The sequence below is a fragment of the Leucoraja erinacea genome, chromosome 23, assembly GCF_028641065.1.
Source record: "Leucoraja erinacea ecotype New England chromosome 23, Leri_hhj_1, whole genome shotgun sequence".
NCBI lineage: Eukaryota > Metazoa > Chordata > Chondrichthyes > Rajiformes > Rajidae > Leucoraja > Leucoraja erinaceus.
In genome coordinates this window covers 10323572-10342950 of record NC_073399.1, presented here as the reverse complement: position 1 = coordinate 10342950, position 19379 = coordinate 10323572, and the positions used below count along the sequence as shown (strand labels likewise).

Genomic DNA, 19379 nt, shown 5'->3' with positions numbered 1-19379 from the left:
TGAATTTGTGGAATTCTTTGCCACAGACGACGGTGAAGGCCACCAATGGTAAAGATTTAAGGCAAAGATTGATTCTTGATTAGTACAGGTGACGGGTTATGGGGAGAAAGCAGGAGAATGGGGTTAGGAGGGAGAGATAGATCAGCCTTAATTGAATGGTGGAGTAGACTCAATGGGCCAAATGGCCTAATTCTGCTCCTATGAATATGACCTTATAATTCTTTGCATTTGCATCAACAAATGCAAGCAGAAAATAAAATAATAATTGGCACACTCATTCCATGAGAGTGAATTTTTATTTTGAATCTCAGATTTTTAAAATAGTGATTTGTGAATTCTCTGTAGTCAAATTTCTGTTAATCGAACTCTGTAATGTTGGGGTAGCCTGTATTCAATTTGAATCCAGTTAATTTTCAAATAGCACCAACACTATGGTTATGTTGAACCTAAAATGTACGAAGTTCAGTTTTAAATGATCACATCCATTTTTAACTACACTTGCTCCAAAATAAGAATTGGTAAAAAAAACCTAATATACAGCTTTTGGCTTCTAGCTTAAAATATAACTGGATTTATTGATTTTCTGTGCTCTCTTTAGCCGCTGTATTTTTGGACTGTACTTATCCCAAAATCATCCCATTAGACTCCTTTTCTTGTGTTCAATCTATTCAGATGATATAAGAGAAGCTTAATGGATAAATTGTGAAGTGATTGAAGTATGTTTATGAAATGTAAAAGCTGTGCTGCTTATAAAGAGGGATGATGGTAACGATTGTTAAAATGAAGCCATTTGTATAGTTCATATTTGAGATGAATATAATGCAAAGATAGACTAGGTTCCAGATTTGATATGTATTTTGTAGCGCATGTTACAAAATAGAATAATAGATTATAACATTAATTTCTGCAGATATGGAAGACCAGGGGAGATGTTTAGTCAACCAAAATTGACCTGTTTGATGAGACATGAGAGGCTACAAATACTGGAATCTGGAGCACAAGACAAGCTGCTGGAAGAACTCAGCAGATCAAGGAACATCTGAGGAGGCAAAGCGATGGTCTGTGTTTTGGGCCGAAGTCCTGTGTCAGGACTGGTGCAGGATCTCTACCCAAAACATTGACCTTAATCTTTAGCTCCACAGATGCTGCTTGACCTGCTAGGTCCCTCCAGGAGTTTGTTTTTTGATCTCTTTGACCTTGGATACGCCAAGTAATACAATCCGTCAGTAAATTGTTAATCCCATTAAGAAAACTTTAAGATAGCAATTTCAATCACAATAATTGGCTGACATTTGGTGAAAGCTTTAAACAAAAAGCTTATCTGGCGAAGGATGACTGACAAAGTTGCTTTGGCCTTAGAATAAGATAAGGCAATTAAAAGAGAGCATTTGGGTTTTTAAGTGACCAGGGATGCTTGATGGATGGAACTATTTTTGCACAGTAGTGAAATGTGAAAGTTAGAATGTTGAAATTTAAAGCAGGGGGAAAAAAAGAGAAAGGCAAAGTGCCTACAAAATGTTCACTGAAATTCAGAAAATGAAAAACGAGGTCAGATACAGACAACCGATCGTTGCTCTTCTATGCAGATGATATCCACTGTTGATGAGTACACTAAGTGATTCAGGTTATATGGACCATTTGGGTGACCAATTTCAAAGATTTACCAATCTTTTGATGAATAAATGTCCTCTTATTTCTCTCCTGAATGGCTACCTTCTGGTTTAAATCACGGCGACCAATCTTAAAAATAGACACAATACTGGAATAACTCTGCGAGTCAGGCAGCATCTCCGGGGAAAATAATAGATGACGTTTTGGGTTGGAACGAAGAGGTCCGAAGGGTACCAACCCGAAACGTCACCTATTCTTTTTCTCCAGAGATGCTGCCTGACCCACCAAGTTACTCCAGCATTTTGTGTTAATTTTCGGTGTAAACCAGCATCTGCAGTTCCTTCCTTCACAGGGGAAGTATCAACTCTGCGTAACCTGTTATGCTTCTCAAGAACTACATGGTTCAATGAGATTCCTGTTCAGTCTAATTACCTCCTCATGTAAAGGTGGGCCTCATGTAACAAATTTGCCATGGCAGGAATCAATCAGATAAACCTTTGCTACATTCCTTGTATTGCACGTATATCTCAGACAGATAACCACATTTTGTCCACAGTTTTTCGGACCAGGGGACCTATTGGAGCAGGAATCGTGTACTCAAGTCTTTTTTGCAATTAAAGCCAACATACCATTTGTTTCCCCATGACTTGCTTTATCTTTTAGATTAATGTACAAAGACATCTGAATTCCAACATTCTTCAATCACAAATTTTAAAATGTATTCAGATTTTCTACCAAAGTGGATAACTTCACATTCTTTCACATGATAGTCCACTTGCCACAGTCTTGCCCTTTCAATTGACCTAACTATGTCCCCTAAAGACTCACTGTGATCCCTTTGAAACTGCATTGCCTCCTAGGTTTGTAATATTAGCAAACATGTTTGTATTGGCCTTGATCTCTTGATCTTGTCGTGGGCAACCACAATTGTGAATGAAATGGTGAAACATTTTCAAAACCCTGCCGTATTATGATTTCCATCTATAGCTTAATTAATACAATTATTTTAGGCTTTAAAAATACTTTATCCATTTAGTCTTAAAAGTTCCAATCTGAATTGTATAATGAAGGGTTTTTTATATGTTCATTTTTCTTCATCAAAGAACAATGTGGGGAGTTTTGCACATTGAACAGGTCTTTTGATAAGTGTTACGTAAATGTGGTTTTGTGGAACTTTGAATTAACTGAAACATTTGCTATAAAGCTTTAGTAGATAAGGACAAGTTTCCATACAACAACTAATTTTATTTTCCTTTTGTCACAGAACTATACGCAATATATTCCCCTCTCCATTTACGACCTTCAAACTTGGATGGGCAGTCCCTCTATATTTGTGTATGACTGCTCAAATGCTGGGATCATAGTGAAGTCGTTTAAGCAGTTCGCACTACAGAGAGAACAGGAGTTGGAGGTATGTTTGCTTTTTCCTTAATGTTTATGTAACTGATCGAAAAAAGTGTTCAGTTACTGCAAAGGTTATACTTTGACTTAAAATAAAAAATCACGCAATATGGGTAATGTGATTTAATTTTCACTTATGAGACAATTTTTTTAATTAATTATAATCATACTTTATTATTCAAGTATGTTTTGCAACATACGAAGAATTTGATTTACCAGTCATAACAAAAAAAGCAACAAGACACACAAAATACATTTTAACAAAAACATCCACCACAGTGACTCCTCCACTTTGCTCACTGTGATGGAAGGCGCAAAAAACGTTCAATCTCTTCCCTTCTTTGTCCTCCCACGTTCGAGGGCTTCGAGCCCTCCGTTGACAGGACGATCTTGTCTCCCGTAGCTGGCGGTCAGGCTCTCCGCATCGGGGCGATCAAGCTCCCACATCGGGGGGATCTCAGCTCCCCCTTGCCGGTGATCGGACCCCGGTTCGGGGCTAGTCAAACTTCCTACGACTTTGGAGCTTCCTGATATCAGTCTCTACCCGAGACTGCGAGCTCCTCGATGGTGGAATCCGCGGGCTGTGGTTGGAGCATCGATCCCAGGCAAGGGATCGCAGGCTCCGATGGTAACTCCATGGCCCTGCGGTGGGGCTCAAAGTCAGTCTCGAGCAAGGCCACCAGCTCCATGATGTTAGGCTGCAGAGCAACCGGAGATTCGATCCAGAAAACAATCGCATCTTCGGCAAGTTAAGAGATTGAAAAAAAACTACCCCCATCCCCACATAAAACTAACCAGAGAACATTAACACAAACTTTTTAAAACACACTAAAAATAACAAAAAAGACGAAAAGACAGACAGGCCGTTGGCGAGGCTGCCATCGCTGACGACGCCACCCGGTGGAACATTATATTACTGAAACTAAGCAATTCTTAACTTTTGAGTCGGTTGACTTGCTGGATCTTAAAAATGTTTCATCATTTTTAATCGAAGGCAGACACAAAATGCTCAGCGGGACAGGCAGCATCTCTGAAGAGAAGGATTCGACCCGAAACGTCACCCATTCCTTCTCTCCAGAGATGCTGCCTGTCCCGCTGAGTTGCTCCAGCATTTTGTGTCTGCCTTTGATTTAAACCAGCATCTGCAATTCTTTCCTATCCATCATTTTTAATCTTTGAATTCAAAATTTACCTCATCACATTGAAAGCAACACAGCAACCTACCTCTCTCCTGCCCCCACCATGTGCCTATTTAAAAAAAATCTGTATTTGTAAATCCCCATGAAACAATTAAATGGGCAAGGGGCATGCAATTTGAAGGACAGCCAACAGTTGTTTTCACAGCTCGTAGAGAATATGTTTATGGCTATTATAAAAATAAATATGTTTAACTTCGTAGAATCGCAGAATTATATCAACGTTTTTAAGGCAAAGATTTTCACACCATTTATAAAAGTTGCAAATATGTATAATTGGAAAGGCAGAACAAACCATTGAATTTGTGTCAGTTCATTAATTTATGTTGTTTTTACATGTTTTGCGTGAGCAAACAGTCTTTTTATAAAGGTTCTGGGTGCTAGGAGTGCAGAGGTGGGAGGGCTGTGAACGGTGTCCAGAGGCTTTGTGGTGTCTGATTCAAATGCTTTGTGGTGTCTAATGCAGACATCAGCACATATTATGAACCTCAGCTTGTGCCAGAATGCAGCATTTGGTTGTTCATCGCACTCCATTGAGAGACCGGAAAATTTGAGGTAGATCAAAGTGTCAATCATCCACTTTCCCCGCAGCATTTAATATTTAACTCTGTTCCAGAGAGCTGAGCACAATTAAAGCCAACTTGCCATTTGTTTCCCCATGACTTGTTTTATCTTTTAGATTCATGTACAAAGACATCTGAATTCCAACATTCTTCGATCTCTTAAATTTTAAAACATATTCTGATTTTCTACCAAAGTGGATAACTTCATATTCTTTCACATTATAGTCCACTTGCCACATTCTTGCTCTTTCAATTGACCTAGCTATATCCCCTAAAGATTCACTGTGATCCCTTTGAAGCTGCATTGCATCCTAAGTTTATAGTATTAGCAAATGTTTGTATTGGCCTTGATCCCTTGATCTTGTCGTGGACAACCACAAATGATAATGAAACTCATCAGGCCCAGGCAGACTTGATTTGATCGGCGATGACCTTGAACAGAATCTTGTAACCTACATTTAACACTCGGGTGGGTTGCTGATTTCCTCCCCCTCCACTTTTGTTTGCAGTTGATGCCTCTCTTCATGATTTCTGTCAAGTTGCCAGCGAGAAATAAAGCGATAGCATTGTTACAGTAAGTACATCAAGTCCAGTCCATCCGGTCTCTTAGAGTCAAATACAATTCAACTGACAGGCTGTCACTTTCAGGAGTTTTACTTGTCTCAAAGGAGTGAGCCGGCTTTGTCAGCTTGTCCAGCGTCAACGATTAGTTAAGACTTTCCAGCTTGATGTTGTCTAAAGGAAATTCCGGGAGGCTGCAAAATGTCAGACTGCGAGGAAGTTACTCCTCTTCTGTCAGCCCGCTGATCACAGGGTTCCCCATGAGCATCCACTGCAAGGTAAAGGTTGAGCGCATCTCTTTCTACTTCACATTGCAGGGTGCTGTGGAGTAGAAATTATTTATTGGCTTCTTGGTTCTTTACACAGGGTGGTGAGTATATGGAAATAGCTATCAGATGAGGAAGTTGAGACAAGTACTATGAAAACGTAAAAGGCATCTGGACTGGTGCATGGATAGGGAAGGTTTAGAGGGATATGGGCCAAACGCGGGCAGGTGAGACCAGTGTCGATGGGAATCTTGACTGGAATGGACGTTGAGCCAAAGAGACTGTCTTCATGCTCTATGACTATCAATCTTCAAGCTCCTTCTCGACATTCACCATTATTGATTGCTGGCGGAGTAATTCTGCATTCCTTCCTGTTCTTGTCACATTCCCTTTGGACTCTTCTTGCCTTCTGAGCATTTTTGAGGGTGGAAAAACTTCTTGATGTTTGAATATGTTGTTTCTCGCCAGCGTATTGGGGAAGCAAAGAACGACTTCACGGTTCACCAACCCGCACAGACCCTCTTCCATTCCTTGATGCTTTCTGGAGTCAGCAGTTTGATATACGGCTTCTATATCCCTCTGCCAACAGTCTTGTTATTCTTTTGATGACAGACAGCCACAGCAGTCAGAGAAGGGCTTTGGTAGATATGGTGGATACAAAAAGAACATCTACTCTGGAGTGGACTAACCTATCTGGTTTAGGCCCAGTGCATTGTCTTGGTGCTCCATCTGCAGGGTGGCTAAAGACATAACACAACTTTGCACCTTGTGCCATTCCAATCTGGACATTTGATGTGGAATCAAGTTTATTGATATGTTTGCCGGATTATCCTTCAGGTTGAGATCACCGCCCAGAATGACTGACTGAAACATTGCGAGAGGTAGTGGGAGATTTAGGAAAACAGGCTGCATTTCGTTCCTTGGAGCTGTAGTAGACACAGTGATGACCATGAGTGGGGTATCTGTGTGATAAGCACTCCCATCCTCACCATCTCTCTCTGATTTCATTGATGGCAGAGATGTTTCTCCATAGCAGTGTTCCCTGCAGGAGGCACTCCTGGACACAAAGGCGGTCAGTCAAGGAGTGGGACATCAGTTCGCCGAGGCCCCCCACCCCCCCATCTCCCACCCAATGGTTCAATAGTGCTTTATTGTCACATGCACACTGCACGGTGAAATCCTTTTTGCATAGATCACACATGCACGAGTCGCCCTATTTTGGCGCCATTTAGAAAAAGGGTTTTTTTTTTTTTTTTTTTTTTTTTTTTTTTTATTTTTTTTATTAGAAGTACGGTAAATTACAATTCTACACAACACATATATCTTGATACATTTTTTATACCGCTTCATTTTTTTTTTTTTTTTTTTTTTTTTTTTAGAGCTTTAAGAAAAAAAGTAGAAGTTAGGAAAGTAAAGAAAGTGCAAGAGAATCGTGCAGTGCGAGAGTGTAAGGAAAAGAAAGCCCCTTAGGAAAGAAGTTAGAGAAGGAAGTAAAGTGAGAAAATAGACCCTAGAAAGAAAAGAAGGAGAAAGTAGAAACAATCGCTCTATTATAACATTAAACTCCGCAGAGAGGGGACTACCAACCAAGTCTGTTTTTGTTATTTTACCTCCCGTTACCAGGTCCTGATTCCGCTTATTTATATATTTGGTTTTTTTTTTTTTAGATTACTATTGCACCTCATACTTGTAATAGGTCCAGAAACATAGACCACGTCTTTTGAAATTGGTCTGCTTTACCTGCTAGGAGGAATCTCATCTCTTCCAGGTGTAATGTTTCAAACATATTTGATATCCACATTTTTATTGTTGGTGTCGGCGCATTTTTCCAGAATTTAAGTATAAGCTTTTTTCCCATTATTAGCCCGTAATTAAATAAATTCTTCTGAAACACGTTTAATTCAGGGTTATCTTCCGATATTCCGAAGATAATCCATTCTGGTTTTGGTACCAGTTTTATTTTGATCAATTTTGAAAAAATATCAAATATTTCATACCAGAATTTTTGGATTTTTGTACAAAAAACAAAAGAGTGCGCTATGGTAGCTTCTTGACATAGGCATTTATCACAGATTGGTGAAACATTAGGGAAGATTTTATTTAATTTAGTTTTTGAATAATATAATCTATGTAATGTTTTAAATTGGATGAGCGTATGCCGTACGTTGATCGAACATTTATGCACCTGTAGTAAATGATTATCCCAGGTCCCTTTTGAGATTTTTATAGCTAATTCTTGTTCCCAATCTTTTCTAATTCCATCTGTTGTGGGTATTTCTATGTTTAAAATGATGTTATATAAGTACGATATTAAATTAGCTGATTCCGCCTTGGTCTTCATTGCTTCATCCAATAAGTCGGAAGCCATATTATGATAGTCTTTTGTGTATTTTTTCAAATAATCACAGATTTGAAGATATTTAAAATATTGGTTATTTTTCAAATTATATTTCAGTTGTAGTTGTTGAAATGACAGTAAATTTCCTAATTCATACAGATCTTCGAGCGTTTTAATTCCCATTCTTTCCCATTGTATAAATGATTTGTCTATGATTGATGGTTTAAACGATGGATTATTGACTATTGGTATTAAAAGAGATAGGTTTCTTAATTTTAGAGTCTGTTTTATTTGTTTCCATGTTCTTATTGTGTTATGTATAATTGGATTTTTATTATAATTTTTATTATTCAAATTTGTTGGTGAGAGGATGATCGCTCCTATATTACTCGGGGAGCAGTCCCCTTTTTCCATTACCATCCAGTCCGCCTGCTGTGCAGAATTGTCCAGCAGGTGAATCATATTTTTAATATTTACTGCCCAGTTATAATACATAAAATTAGGGAGCGCTAGACCCCCCAGCTCTTTTCGTTTATTAAGGTGTGCTATTTGTATTCTATGGGATTTATAATCCCATATAAAATTTGTAATGTCTGAGTCCAATTTTTTGAAAAACTTTTTTGGGAGGTATATAGGTATTGATTGATTGAAATAGGTATAGAATTTGTGGTAAGAAAACCATTTTAATAGCATTTATTCTGCCTATTAAGGACATCGGAAGTGTTTTCCAGAATTTAATCAGATTATTCAATTTCTTGAGTAAAGGATTATAATTGGCTTTAAACATATCCTGGTAATTTCTAGTAATTTCAATTCCCAAATATTTGAATTTTTCTGTGGCTATTTTAAAGGGAAATTTCCGAAGCTGTGTTGAGTCTTTTGGTTTTATCGACATAATTTCACTTTTGTTCCAATTTATTCTATATCCTGAAAAGGATCCAAAGTCCTCTATTAAGTTTAATATGTTTGGTATACTAATTTGTGGTTTTGTGATGTACAGTAGTACATCATCAGCATATAGGCATATTTTTATTTTTGAGTATTTTGTATTATAACCATAAATATCCGGATGAGTTCTTATTTTTTCAGCAAGGGGTTCAATTATCAAAGCAAATAGCAGCGGTGATAATGAGCATCCTTGTCTATTGCCCCTTGATAGTTCAAATTTCGAGGATAAGATATTATTAGTTAATATTCTAGCCGTAGGTTTGTTATATAATAGTTTTATCCATGCGATAAAGTTTTCTCCCAATTGGAATTTTTGCAATACTTTAATCATATAATCCCATTCTACTTGATCAAACGCTTTTTCTGCATCCAGTGAGATAATAGATAACTCTTGGTCGTGAGGTTTATGTGAGTGCATTATGTTAAGCAAACGTCTCAAATTATTAAATGAATGTCTCTTAGGTATAAATCCTGTTTGATCTCCATTTATTAATCTACTAACGTACCTGCTTAATCTACTGGCTAGTGTTTTCGCTAGTATTCTTTGATCCGTATTTAACAAAGCAATAGCTCTATATGAACTTGGTTCTTCTATGTTTTTATCTTTTTTAAGTATTAATGTGATCGTTGATTCTGCTAATGTTTCGGGTAAGCTTTGCTCTTTAAAAGCGTGTGTATACATTTTCTGTAATCGTGGGGTAACTATATCATAAAAGGCTTTATAGAATTCACTACTGAATCCATCTGGTCCTGGTGTTTTACCATTCTTTAGTGTTTTTATTGTGTCTTCTATCTCCTTAGAAGTAATTATTGCTCCCAGTTCCTCTTGTTCCCTCAATTCTAATTTTGGAAGGTTACAATCTTCCAGAAATTCTGAGATTTTATTATTATCTATTGACGTTTTAGATGTATATAAATTTTCGTAGAATTGAGCAAATCTTTTATTGATATCCTTGGGTAGTGTTAATAATTCCCCACTATCTGATTTAATCTTTAGTATTGCATTCTCTTTTTCCCGATTTTTTCAACTGGCGTGCTAAGAGTTTGTGGGGTTTGTCCCCGAATTCAAAGTGTTCTTGTTTTGTAACTTGGAATAATGTTATAACTTTCTCTGACAATAATTTATTCAGCTTGAATTTCAATAATAGGATTTTATTATGTTTATCCATAGTTGGATCTTTAGCATTATCTATATCTAATTGTTTTATTTGTTCTTCTAAATGTCTTTGTTCTTTCTTATTCTTTTTATTTTGGTAAGCTTGAAATGAAATAATGACTCCTCTAATAAATGCTTTAAAGGATTCCCATAATAGCGTGGGGGATATATCTGGTGTATCATTTATCTCAAAGAATAAGTCCATCTGTTTTTTTAGATATATACTCCCTTGTGGGTCTTTTAAAAGTTGCGAATTAAACCTCCAGAACGATTTATTCATGGACATTCCTTCTAATTTTAAAACAAAGGTTAAAGGAGAGTGATCTGAAATCGCATTAATGTGGTATTTAGGATTCATAGTGTGTGTAATTAATTTTGTATCCACAAGAAAATAATCTATCCGTGAATATGTTTTATGCACCGTTGAATAGAATGAGTAGTCCCTTCCCGTCGGATTTGCAATCCTCCATACATCTGATATATTTGTGTTTTCCATATATGTATGTAAGAGTTCACTGGTTTTAGATTTCATATTACCTTTTTGTTTTTGCATCGATTTATCTAAATAAGGGTCTAAAACACAGTTGAAGTCCCCTCCGATTATAACATTTTGATAATTAAATTCGGCAATTTTATTCAGAATTTTAGTAAAAAATTGAGGGTTATCAAAATTGGGCGCATATATATTTACCAGCGTAATTGGCATATTATTGATCTCTCCTGCTACTATAAGATATCTCCCTTCCTTATCTGAAATAGTATTCTTTGATTTAAATGGGATTCCTTTACGGATAATAATTGCAGTGCCTCTAGATTTAGAAGTGAATGAAGAGTGAAATGTTTGGCCTATCCAGTTAGCCCTCAATCTCGTCTGATCTTGATGTTTAAGATGAGTTTCCTGTAGGAACGAAATGTCCGTGTTGTATGCTTTCAACTGAGCTAGTATCTTACCCCTTTTAATAGGTTCATTAATACCCCTTATATTCCAACTACATAGTGTGACTCCTCCCATTTTCCTTTGATTGTCGTCATACATTTTTACCAATTTTAATGACCTTACTTATTATGGTGCATCCATACCTCAGGACTCTGGTTATTTTGGAAGCATTTATATTATAGACTTTCTTGGTAGTACCCCTCTGCGATTGTCCTTGAAAAAAAAACACACAAATGTGACATATTGTGGTAGTAAAAAAAAAAGGTATATAAAATAGATGTACGGTGTCTGGGTTTCCTACACCGTAGTGAGTGGCCCACTCGTCTGTGGGATATGACATCAATATTGCTTCCGGCGTAGCTGTTATGAGGTTAGCCCCGCTGAATTTATTGCTCATAACCTAGGGGGTAGGTACCGTTTCCAAATCAGTTCTATTTCACCCCATTACAGTATATTATATATATATATATATATATATACACATATATACATATATATATATATATATATATACATATACATATGTTTCATTCCGACTTATCAAATCTAATCAATTATTCAGTTACACATATTCCTCTCTTTATCTCTTAACTATTTGTAATTGGTTTTAGTATTGTTAAAAGTGAGCTGTTCGTTGAAAGGGTTAACCAGAGTCAGGCTCCTGGAATTAAGCCAGGTGCCTGAGTCTCTTCCCCTCCCCACTCGAGCTGCGAAACCTGTGAGATTACAATGTTATCTACGTTATAACACATATTTATTAATAACAGTTTATGTATTATGTATTAGTATTGTTAGTAATTAGTTAGTAATAATTCTCTATTTACACAATCTATGAAAATCTGTAAGAAGGCCATGTGATGTTTTTCACTCTCTCTCAGCTTCGGCAGATGTGCTTATATCTGTTTTCCTGGTTTAAACATCGGATGTCCTTGAATTAAATTCGAGAGAAGATTATAATGTCTAGACAAGCCTCATGGAAAATCTGCTGCAAATAGCCATTTTTAAATCTTGATGGTATTCACTTTTTACATTTTCTACTAATATTCTTGTTAGGGGAATAAGCACATTAATTAGGTCCTGACGTCTGGTGATCAATCTTCTTCTGCTGCTGCTGCCTTAACAACGATTTCTTTTGCGTATTTAAGAGATTCTAGCGGATTGGTGAATGTTTTTGAGATTCCCTTAAAAGTGATACGCATCCTCGCCGGATAAAACACACCAGATATGACGCCCTTGACACCGTAGAGAACTTCTCTGGTCTGTGAGAACTTTCTTCTCTTTAGCACAATCTCATAGGGGTAGTCCCGTAGAAGTTTAATAGAATCATTTCCATATATCATCTTCTCTCCGTATTTAATTTTTTTCAACAGCGCTTCCACAGTTGGGATATCCCGAAGTTTGACTATAATCTGTCGTGGGTAGGCTTGTTCTCCAGTGAATCTTGGCTTGAATCTAGGTACTCGATGTGCTTCTTCAATTACTGGTGCTTCAGGTAAATTGAGTACATGTTTAATTAAATTGGCAGTGAACTCACGGGTGTTTTCCCCCTCAGCTCCCTCTTTCACTCCACGTATTCGTATATTTTGACGTCTTGAGCGAGCTTCTAGATCAACACATTTATCAGATACTTTTGTAAATTGGCTCTTGAGGCTGTCTAATTCTAACTTCATTGCCTCCATTTCTCCAGCCATCTCTTCCACAACAGCTTCCAAATCTTTCACTGCATTTGCATTTGCGGAAATAGTTTCATGCACAGCCTCAAACATCTTTGTGGACTCTTCTGCCACCTTAGTAATTTTCCCCGTGAGCTCTTCTTGCACATCATCAACTTTTTTTTTGCAGAGCACCAATGCCCGCGAGTATTTTTTCATTACCAGCATTAATGGATTGTATGTTTTCCATCAAGTTTGAATTTCCAGCTTTCACATCTTCTTTCAAATCTCTTACCGAGTTCTTTAATTCCTCCATTTCAGTTTTCTCCTTTGTGATCAACTCAGTCTTAGATCGTGTAGCCATTCCAGAATCCACTCCAGAGGTTAGTGTTGCAGTTTCTTGGTGTTCTTGAGACTTCAGCAGTTGTTTTGACACTTTCCTCTGTGGGCTCTGACCTGTAGATGTCTTTTTCATTTAAAATCGGTTTCCCTCCGTTAAATCCACGGCGCTTACTGATGACGTCATCAGCACCGCGACATGAAACTCCGGTAAGTCTTTAAGATCGGTCCCGACCTCCAAACCCGATTTTAACGCGAAAAATCGCGATTTTTTCAGCGGAGCTAAAAGATTTGCGACTGCTAGCAAAGCATGCCGCCACCGGAAGTCGAACTGGCATAAGATGTGATTGTTTGTACTATGCCTCCTCCATGCTGCATGTTGGTGTAGTAATATTGTGTCTTTGAAAGCAGCTGTGACTGCTGTACCACTCCTGAGTTGCCTCTTCTCACTACCTGGGCATTGCTGCATTTTCCTTTCGGGCAGGTTTTGTGCAGGTGAGCAGACCTGCCACCCAGGATACAGCATTTGGCTGCCCAGCAGTCACGTGCTTTATGGATCTGAAGAAAAGTCCCGAACTGAAACTGTTTATTCCATCAACAGTTGCTGCCTGACCCACTGAGTTCCACCAGCACTTTGTGTTTTGCTCAAGATTCCAGCATCTGCAGAGTCCTGTGTATCCATTGTTTTGTGAACCTCCTTTATGCATTTTCAGCAGATGATCACTTTGCAAGAAACCACTTCATGCCTAGGTTTGTTACAGGTTTGGCACTCTGTGGCTTGACGTTTGACGGCAGTAACTTGCACCCAGTGGAGCAATATAACAGCAGCCTTTCTACCCTCGGTGTAGCTTTACTACTTCTCCTAGTCCACATGAGAAGCAATTATTTGATAGCTATATTCTCTGGCCCTTCAACGAACCATTGGAGAAAGGCCAGGTCAAGAGAGATGCATGTGGCCAATGAGTGTTTGTTCTCTTGTAAGACTGGAAAGAGAACCTTGCTAAGCAGTTATGGGAGTGCTTTCTTACCCTTATCCCCAAAGGATTTCAGCATCTTCAAACAGCCATCCACTTTTTGAAAGGATACATCAAAATACCCACTGTGAAAGAAGTGTTTCAGTGCAAAGATTTCCTTTGGTCTGAAGCTGCATGCCCCAAGCAACAACTTCTTCACAGAGACTCCTCTTTCCTAAGATGCTGCAGCTTCAGCAGACTTCATGTGAATACAAATGGTTTCCCACTCAGACCAAATAGCCCTCATTGCCATCGCAGATGACGATTGCAATCTCCTACCACGTTTAACAGCTCTTGGGGGAAAAAATCCAACCCCAGGCAGATCTACCCCTGCCAGGGAAGATTCTGTCGATCTGTTTATACATTTGTAATATCTGAATGAAATTAGAATAAGTAACAAGATTGAGGAGGCAATAACATTATGTGGACACAACACCCTGTGGTAACGGTGGAGTAATATATAGAAGCAATTTTATGCATGCTATTACTCAGGCAACAGTTTATGTGATTTATTGGACTCAACTGTTTCAACTTTTATCGTGAAACTTGAGAGTCTTTGATTGAAATAATTTTTACATCAATTGAACCTCAATATTACCATGGTGATATGCACTTACTATGCAGGCTCAGTGGTCCATCCTCGACCATGATTTTCATAGCAATGGCTCATCGAGTTTATAAATTCCATGTATTTCTGAGAAGGCTCAATTGCTGTAGAATGCGTGCCAACCTAATAGAAAGTAGGTTGTTCAATTTGTTTTTTTTTAAATTTCATGATACCTTCTGCCTTCGTAGCCATAAGCCTTCATGTGTTGGACACTCAATGATTCTATTATACTTTATTGTCACATGCACCTAAGTACAGTGAAGTTCTTTGCCTATCGCGTGCAGTCTACAAAGTACACAGAAGAGCCACCACGTTACAAAAAGTACTCAGTGGAGTCATGATGGTCCCTCTTCATTCTCAGTGTCATCCCGCCTCCCCCACGCTGGGTCCCTCTTTGTTCATAGATAATACATAGAGTGTTTTAGATACCATTTTTGCCCAAACAGTAATTTTTCTTACTTTAATCGTAAAGCAAATATTGTCCACAGAGTTTTGAAGATAATACAGCAGACGTTTTGGATGGGGTTATATTGATATATATATTTTTGTAAACCAGCATCTACAGTTCCTTGTATCTTCATAAGTGATTTATGTTCATTTATTATCCATTTTGTGAGGTTATGGAATTAAGTGTTATGATGTACTGTATTTATTCAGCCATTCGAATATGCCTGGAGCACTCTGGCACCAAATGGCATCTCTACTTGTTCTCATTAAAGAGAAGAGTGACAGACATTCCTTTATTGCACACGGCCAGGAATTTAGTTTTCACATTAATGTATGAAATACCCGTCTGCCATTTATTGGTCTTTATATAAAACTACAAATGTACCCTTTTCCAAATGTTTATAAGCAATGAAATGTCATCAAAAACTGCTCTAAGGAATGGTGTTGATGGATGTTTTCATTTGCTGTAAGTGGGAGAGAGTTGCATCTAAATTGTAAAGGCCTCATTGTCGGTGTGGAGCAATTAATCGTGTTTAATCAGTGTCCTTTAATTCAGCAACCGGGATTACAAATTATTGGGTACTCGAATGTATTCGCGCAATTGTGAAATTCTGTGCAAACTGTCGAGGTTTATATTTATGTAGGATGAAACTGCAGATGCTGGTTTAAACTGAAGACAGGCACAAAAAGCTGGAGTAAAGCAAGCGGGTCAGCCAGCATCCCCAGAGAAAAGGAATAGGTGATGTTTCGGGTTGAGACCCTTCTTCAGACTGGGTTTACCTTCCTTGGTCTACTGTGTGTGTGTGTGTCGACCTATCTTCAACAATTTCAGCCTTCACTTCAATTAACTTCCTCCGCAGCCTTCTAAGTTGATTGCTTTCCTAACTTCTTTTAATCTTTTACTATGTTTCCAAAAGCATCGATAATGCACTACCTGACCTTGTGGAAATCCTAATGAATTGGCATCCAGCTCACCAGGTGATCTTTGCAACTTTCACTCACGGGCTCCCCGGTTTCTCCGCTTCCCATCCGTGAACCAGGTCCCCAGTTCCCCTGCTCCTTTAAAACCTCTTATGCTCGATGAAATGCTACTGTTTTTTTGGCACAAAATGCCGGAGTAACTCAGCGGCACAGGCAGCAACTGGAGAGAAGGAATGGGTGACGTTTCGGATCGAGACCTTTCTTCAGACCCGACCCGAAATGTCACCCATTCCTTCGCTCCAGAGATGCTGTCTGTCCCGCTGAGTTACTCCAACATTTCGTGTCTATCTTCGGTTTCAACCAGCATCTGCAGTTCTTTCCTACACATCTTTTTTTTTTGTAATTAATTTAAGATATGCTGGAGCATAAATTAAATAATATTTCATTTTAGGTGGGTGCCTGGAACACACAGTCAGGGGTGGTGGTGGAGCACATACAAATGTGGTGTTTAAGAGGTTTACAATACAATACAATACGGGTTTATTCGTCACATTGTACATAAAGTGCAAGTGAAATGAATATGTCAGCAGCGATACAATGAGAAAGAACACGCAATACACAATAAAAATTTAACACAAACATCCACCACAGCATTCATCACTGTGGTGGAAGGCACAAAAATTGGCCAGTCCTCCTCCATTTCCCCCCGTGGACGGGTCCAGAGTCCAGAGCCAGTCCATAATCGGCTCTTCCCCACCGGAGACCGCGGCTTCAGGATGGTGTAGGCCGGCGGTCGAAGATTTAAAGTTCCCGCCACAGCCAGAAGCACCGCAGACTGCAGGGCCGGCGGTCGAAGCTCCCCTCCAGGGGTGATGGTAAGTCCACGCCGGGTCCACGGTAGAAGTTGCCTTGGGGCGTCTCTGGGAAAGGCCGCCCGATCCTCGTTGTTAGGCCACGGGGGAGGCGACCTGGAAAAAGTCGCCTCTCCATGGAGGAGGCGACCAAAACGGTTTCCCCCTCACCCCCCCACACCACCCCCCACACAAGACACACAAAGAAACACAAAGTTTAGTTTATTATCGTCACGTGTACCAAGGAACAACGAAAATATGTTTTGTCGTGTGCTATCCAGTCAGCAAAAGGACTAGACCGTATATGATTACAATGAAGCTGTCCTCAGTGTGCAGATAAAGGGAATACTGTTTTTAGTGCGTTTAGATAGACACTTGGATATGCAGGGAATGGTGGGATATGGATCATGTGCAGGCAGAGGAGATTTCAAGTTCACGTTTTTGGAACAGAATTAGGTCGTTCGGCCCATCGAGTCTACTCCGCCATTCAACCATGGCTGATCTCTGCCTCCTAAACCCATTTTCCTGCCTTCTCCCCATAACCTGTGTCACACGTTCTTAATCCAGAATTTGTCTATCCCTGCTTAAAAACATATGGGTGACGTTTCGGGTCGAGACCCTTCTTGAGGCTCAGCATTACATCTCTGGTTTGGTATTCCAGTCCTCTTGTTATAAATGATAACATTGAATTTGCGTTCCTTGCTATCGATTTGACTTGCAAATTAACATTTTGGGAGTCCTGCACCAGCATTCCCAAGTCCCTTTGCACCTCCGATTTCTGGTTTCTCTCTCCATTTAGAAAATAATCTACACCTTTATTGTTATTACCAAAGTGCATGACTCTGCACTCTGCACTCTGCTGCACTGAATTTCATCTGCCACTCCTAAGTCCAAGTCCTTCTACAGAGCCCTTGCTTCTTCGACACTGCCTGCAGATTAGTTTATCTTGGCATCATGCTTGGCTCAAGCATTGTCGGACGACGGCTCTGTTCCGGTGCTGCACTTTTCTATGTTCCATGTTTTTTGACCTGCAGTCAAAATGTTGCTGTACAACTGTGCCTGCGATCCTGTGGAATAATGATGGGCCCTTCACTAGATGACCGATTGAGTGGTGCCCTTAGAACAAGACGTATCTTTAGTCCTTGGGTTACATTAGGACTGCTGATATGTGAGACAAAACAGCATCAAGGATGTTCATTTGCAGGCTGCGATAAAGACTGGAATCTAAAATACATTATTTTTGAGGATGTGGTCAAGTTGCCTCTTCTTTCATGAATTAATTGAAATTTAAGAAAAGTAAGGTAAAATTGCTTTCTTTGTTTAAAAACCAAATTTACAAAGGGATTTTTTAAAATGTAGAGATGATTAATTCTATAATGAGTACCAAGGATGGATGATTCATGCTGATTTACTAGTCTACCATTCAGCATCTTATTCCCCGCTGGAAGAGGAATACTTTTGATTGGTATTCCATTGTGCCTCTGGTTAAACATGAGTGCTGGTGATTTCTTCAGAGAGGCAGTCTCCAACTGAAGCAATGCATATTTCATAATCCTGGAGAATACTTTGCTCGAAGTAAAATGCACGAATGGAGGATTCTGCTGTGAAGCATAAAACCACTTCATGTTTCCACAATTCTCTGAAGCTAAAAAAAAAAACAACCCACTCCTCATCTCTATTCAGAGTCGCCTGGTATGCCCAATTAAGTGAATTTATTTCTGCCCCATTATAATTTATTTTGCATAGATTAAGCTCATCAAACTTTGGGACTTAGGAGTTGGCAGCCCAACTCTGCAACTGGATCCCCAATTTCCTGACCTGAAGATTGCAATCAGTAAGGACAGGTGACAATAAGCACCACATATGTGTGGGAAGGAACTGCAGATGCTGGTTTAAACCGAAGATAGACTGTATGGACTTTGTATGTTTTCCCTGCGACCACGTGGGCTTTCTCCGGGTGCTCCGGTTTCGTAAGTGATAGGAGTAGAATTAGGCCATTCGGCCCATCAAGTCTACTCCGCCATTCAATCATGGCTGATCTATCTCTTCCTCCTAATCCCATTTTCCTGCCTTCTCTCCATAACCTCTGACACCTGTACTAATCAAGAATCTATCTATCTCTGCCTTAAAAATATCCACTGACGGCCTCCACAGTCTTCTGTGGCAAAGAATTCCACAGATTCACCACCCTTTGACTAAAGACATTTCTCCTCATCTCCTTCCTAGAAGTTCATCCTCTAATTCTGAGGCTATGACCTCTAGTCCTAGACTCTCCCAATAGTGGAAACTAGTGGTTTCCTCTAACATTCCAAAGATGTGCAGGTTTGTAGGTTAATTGGCTTCTGTAAATTGTCACTCGTGTCTAGGATGGAACTGCATGGTTGATCATTGGTTGACACAGACTCAGTGGGCCGAAGGGGCTGTTTCCACGCTGTATCTCTAAAACTCAAATTATCTCCTCTTTTGTACTTATCTTTGTACTTTGTATGATTACCTGGATGGGACACAAAACAATGTTTTAAAAAAAAACTATTTCAGTATGCCAGACAATAATAACAAACTTAAACCAAGG

At 39.1% G+C, this 19379-nt stretch overlaps 1 protein-coding gene across 1 annotated transcript in view; it reads left to right on the top strand.

Moving 5' to 3' along the window:
- rptor (regulatory associated protein of MTOR, complex 1) overlaps positions 1 to 19379 on the top strand; it is a 292378-nt gene that overhangs the window by 78551 nt on the left and 194448 nt on the right. The window contains exon 5 of the mRNA XM_055653834.1: positions 2876 to 3022. Coding sequence (XP_055509809.1) covers positions 2876 to 3022 — 147 coding nt within the window. The remainder of the gene's footprint in view (positions 1 to 2875; positions 3023 to 19379) is intronic.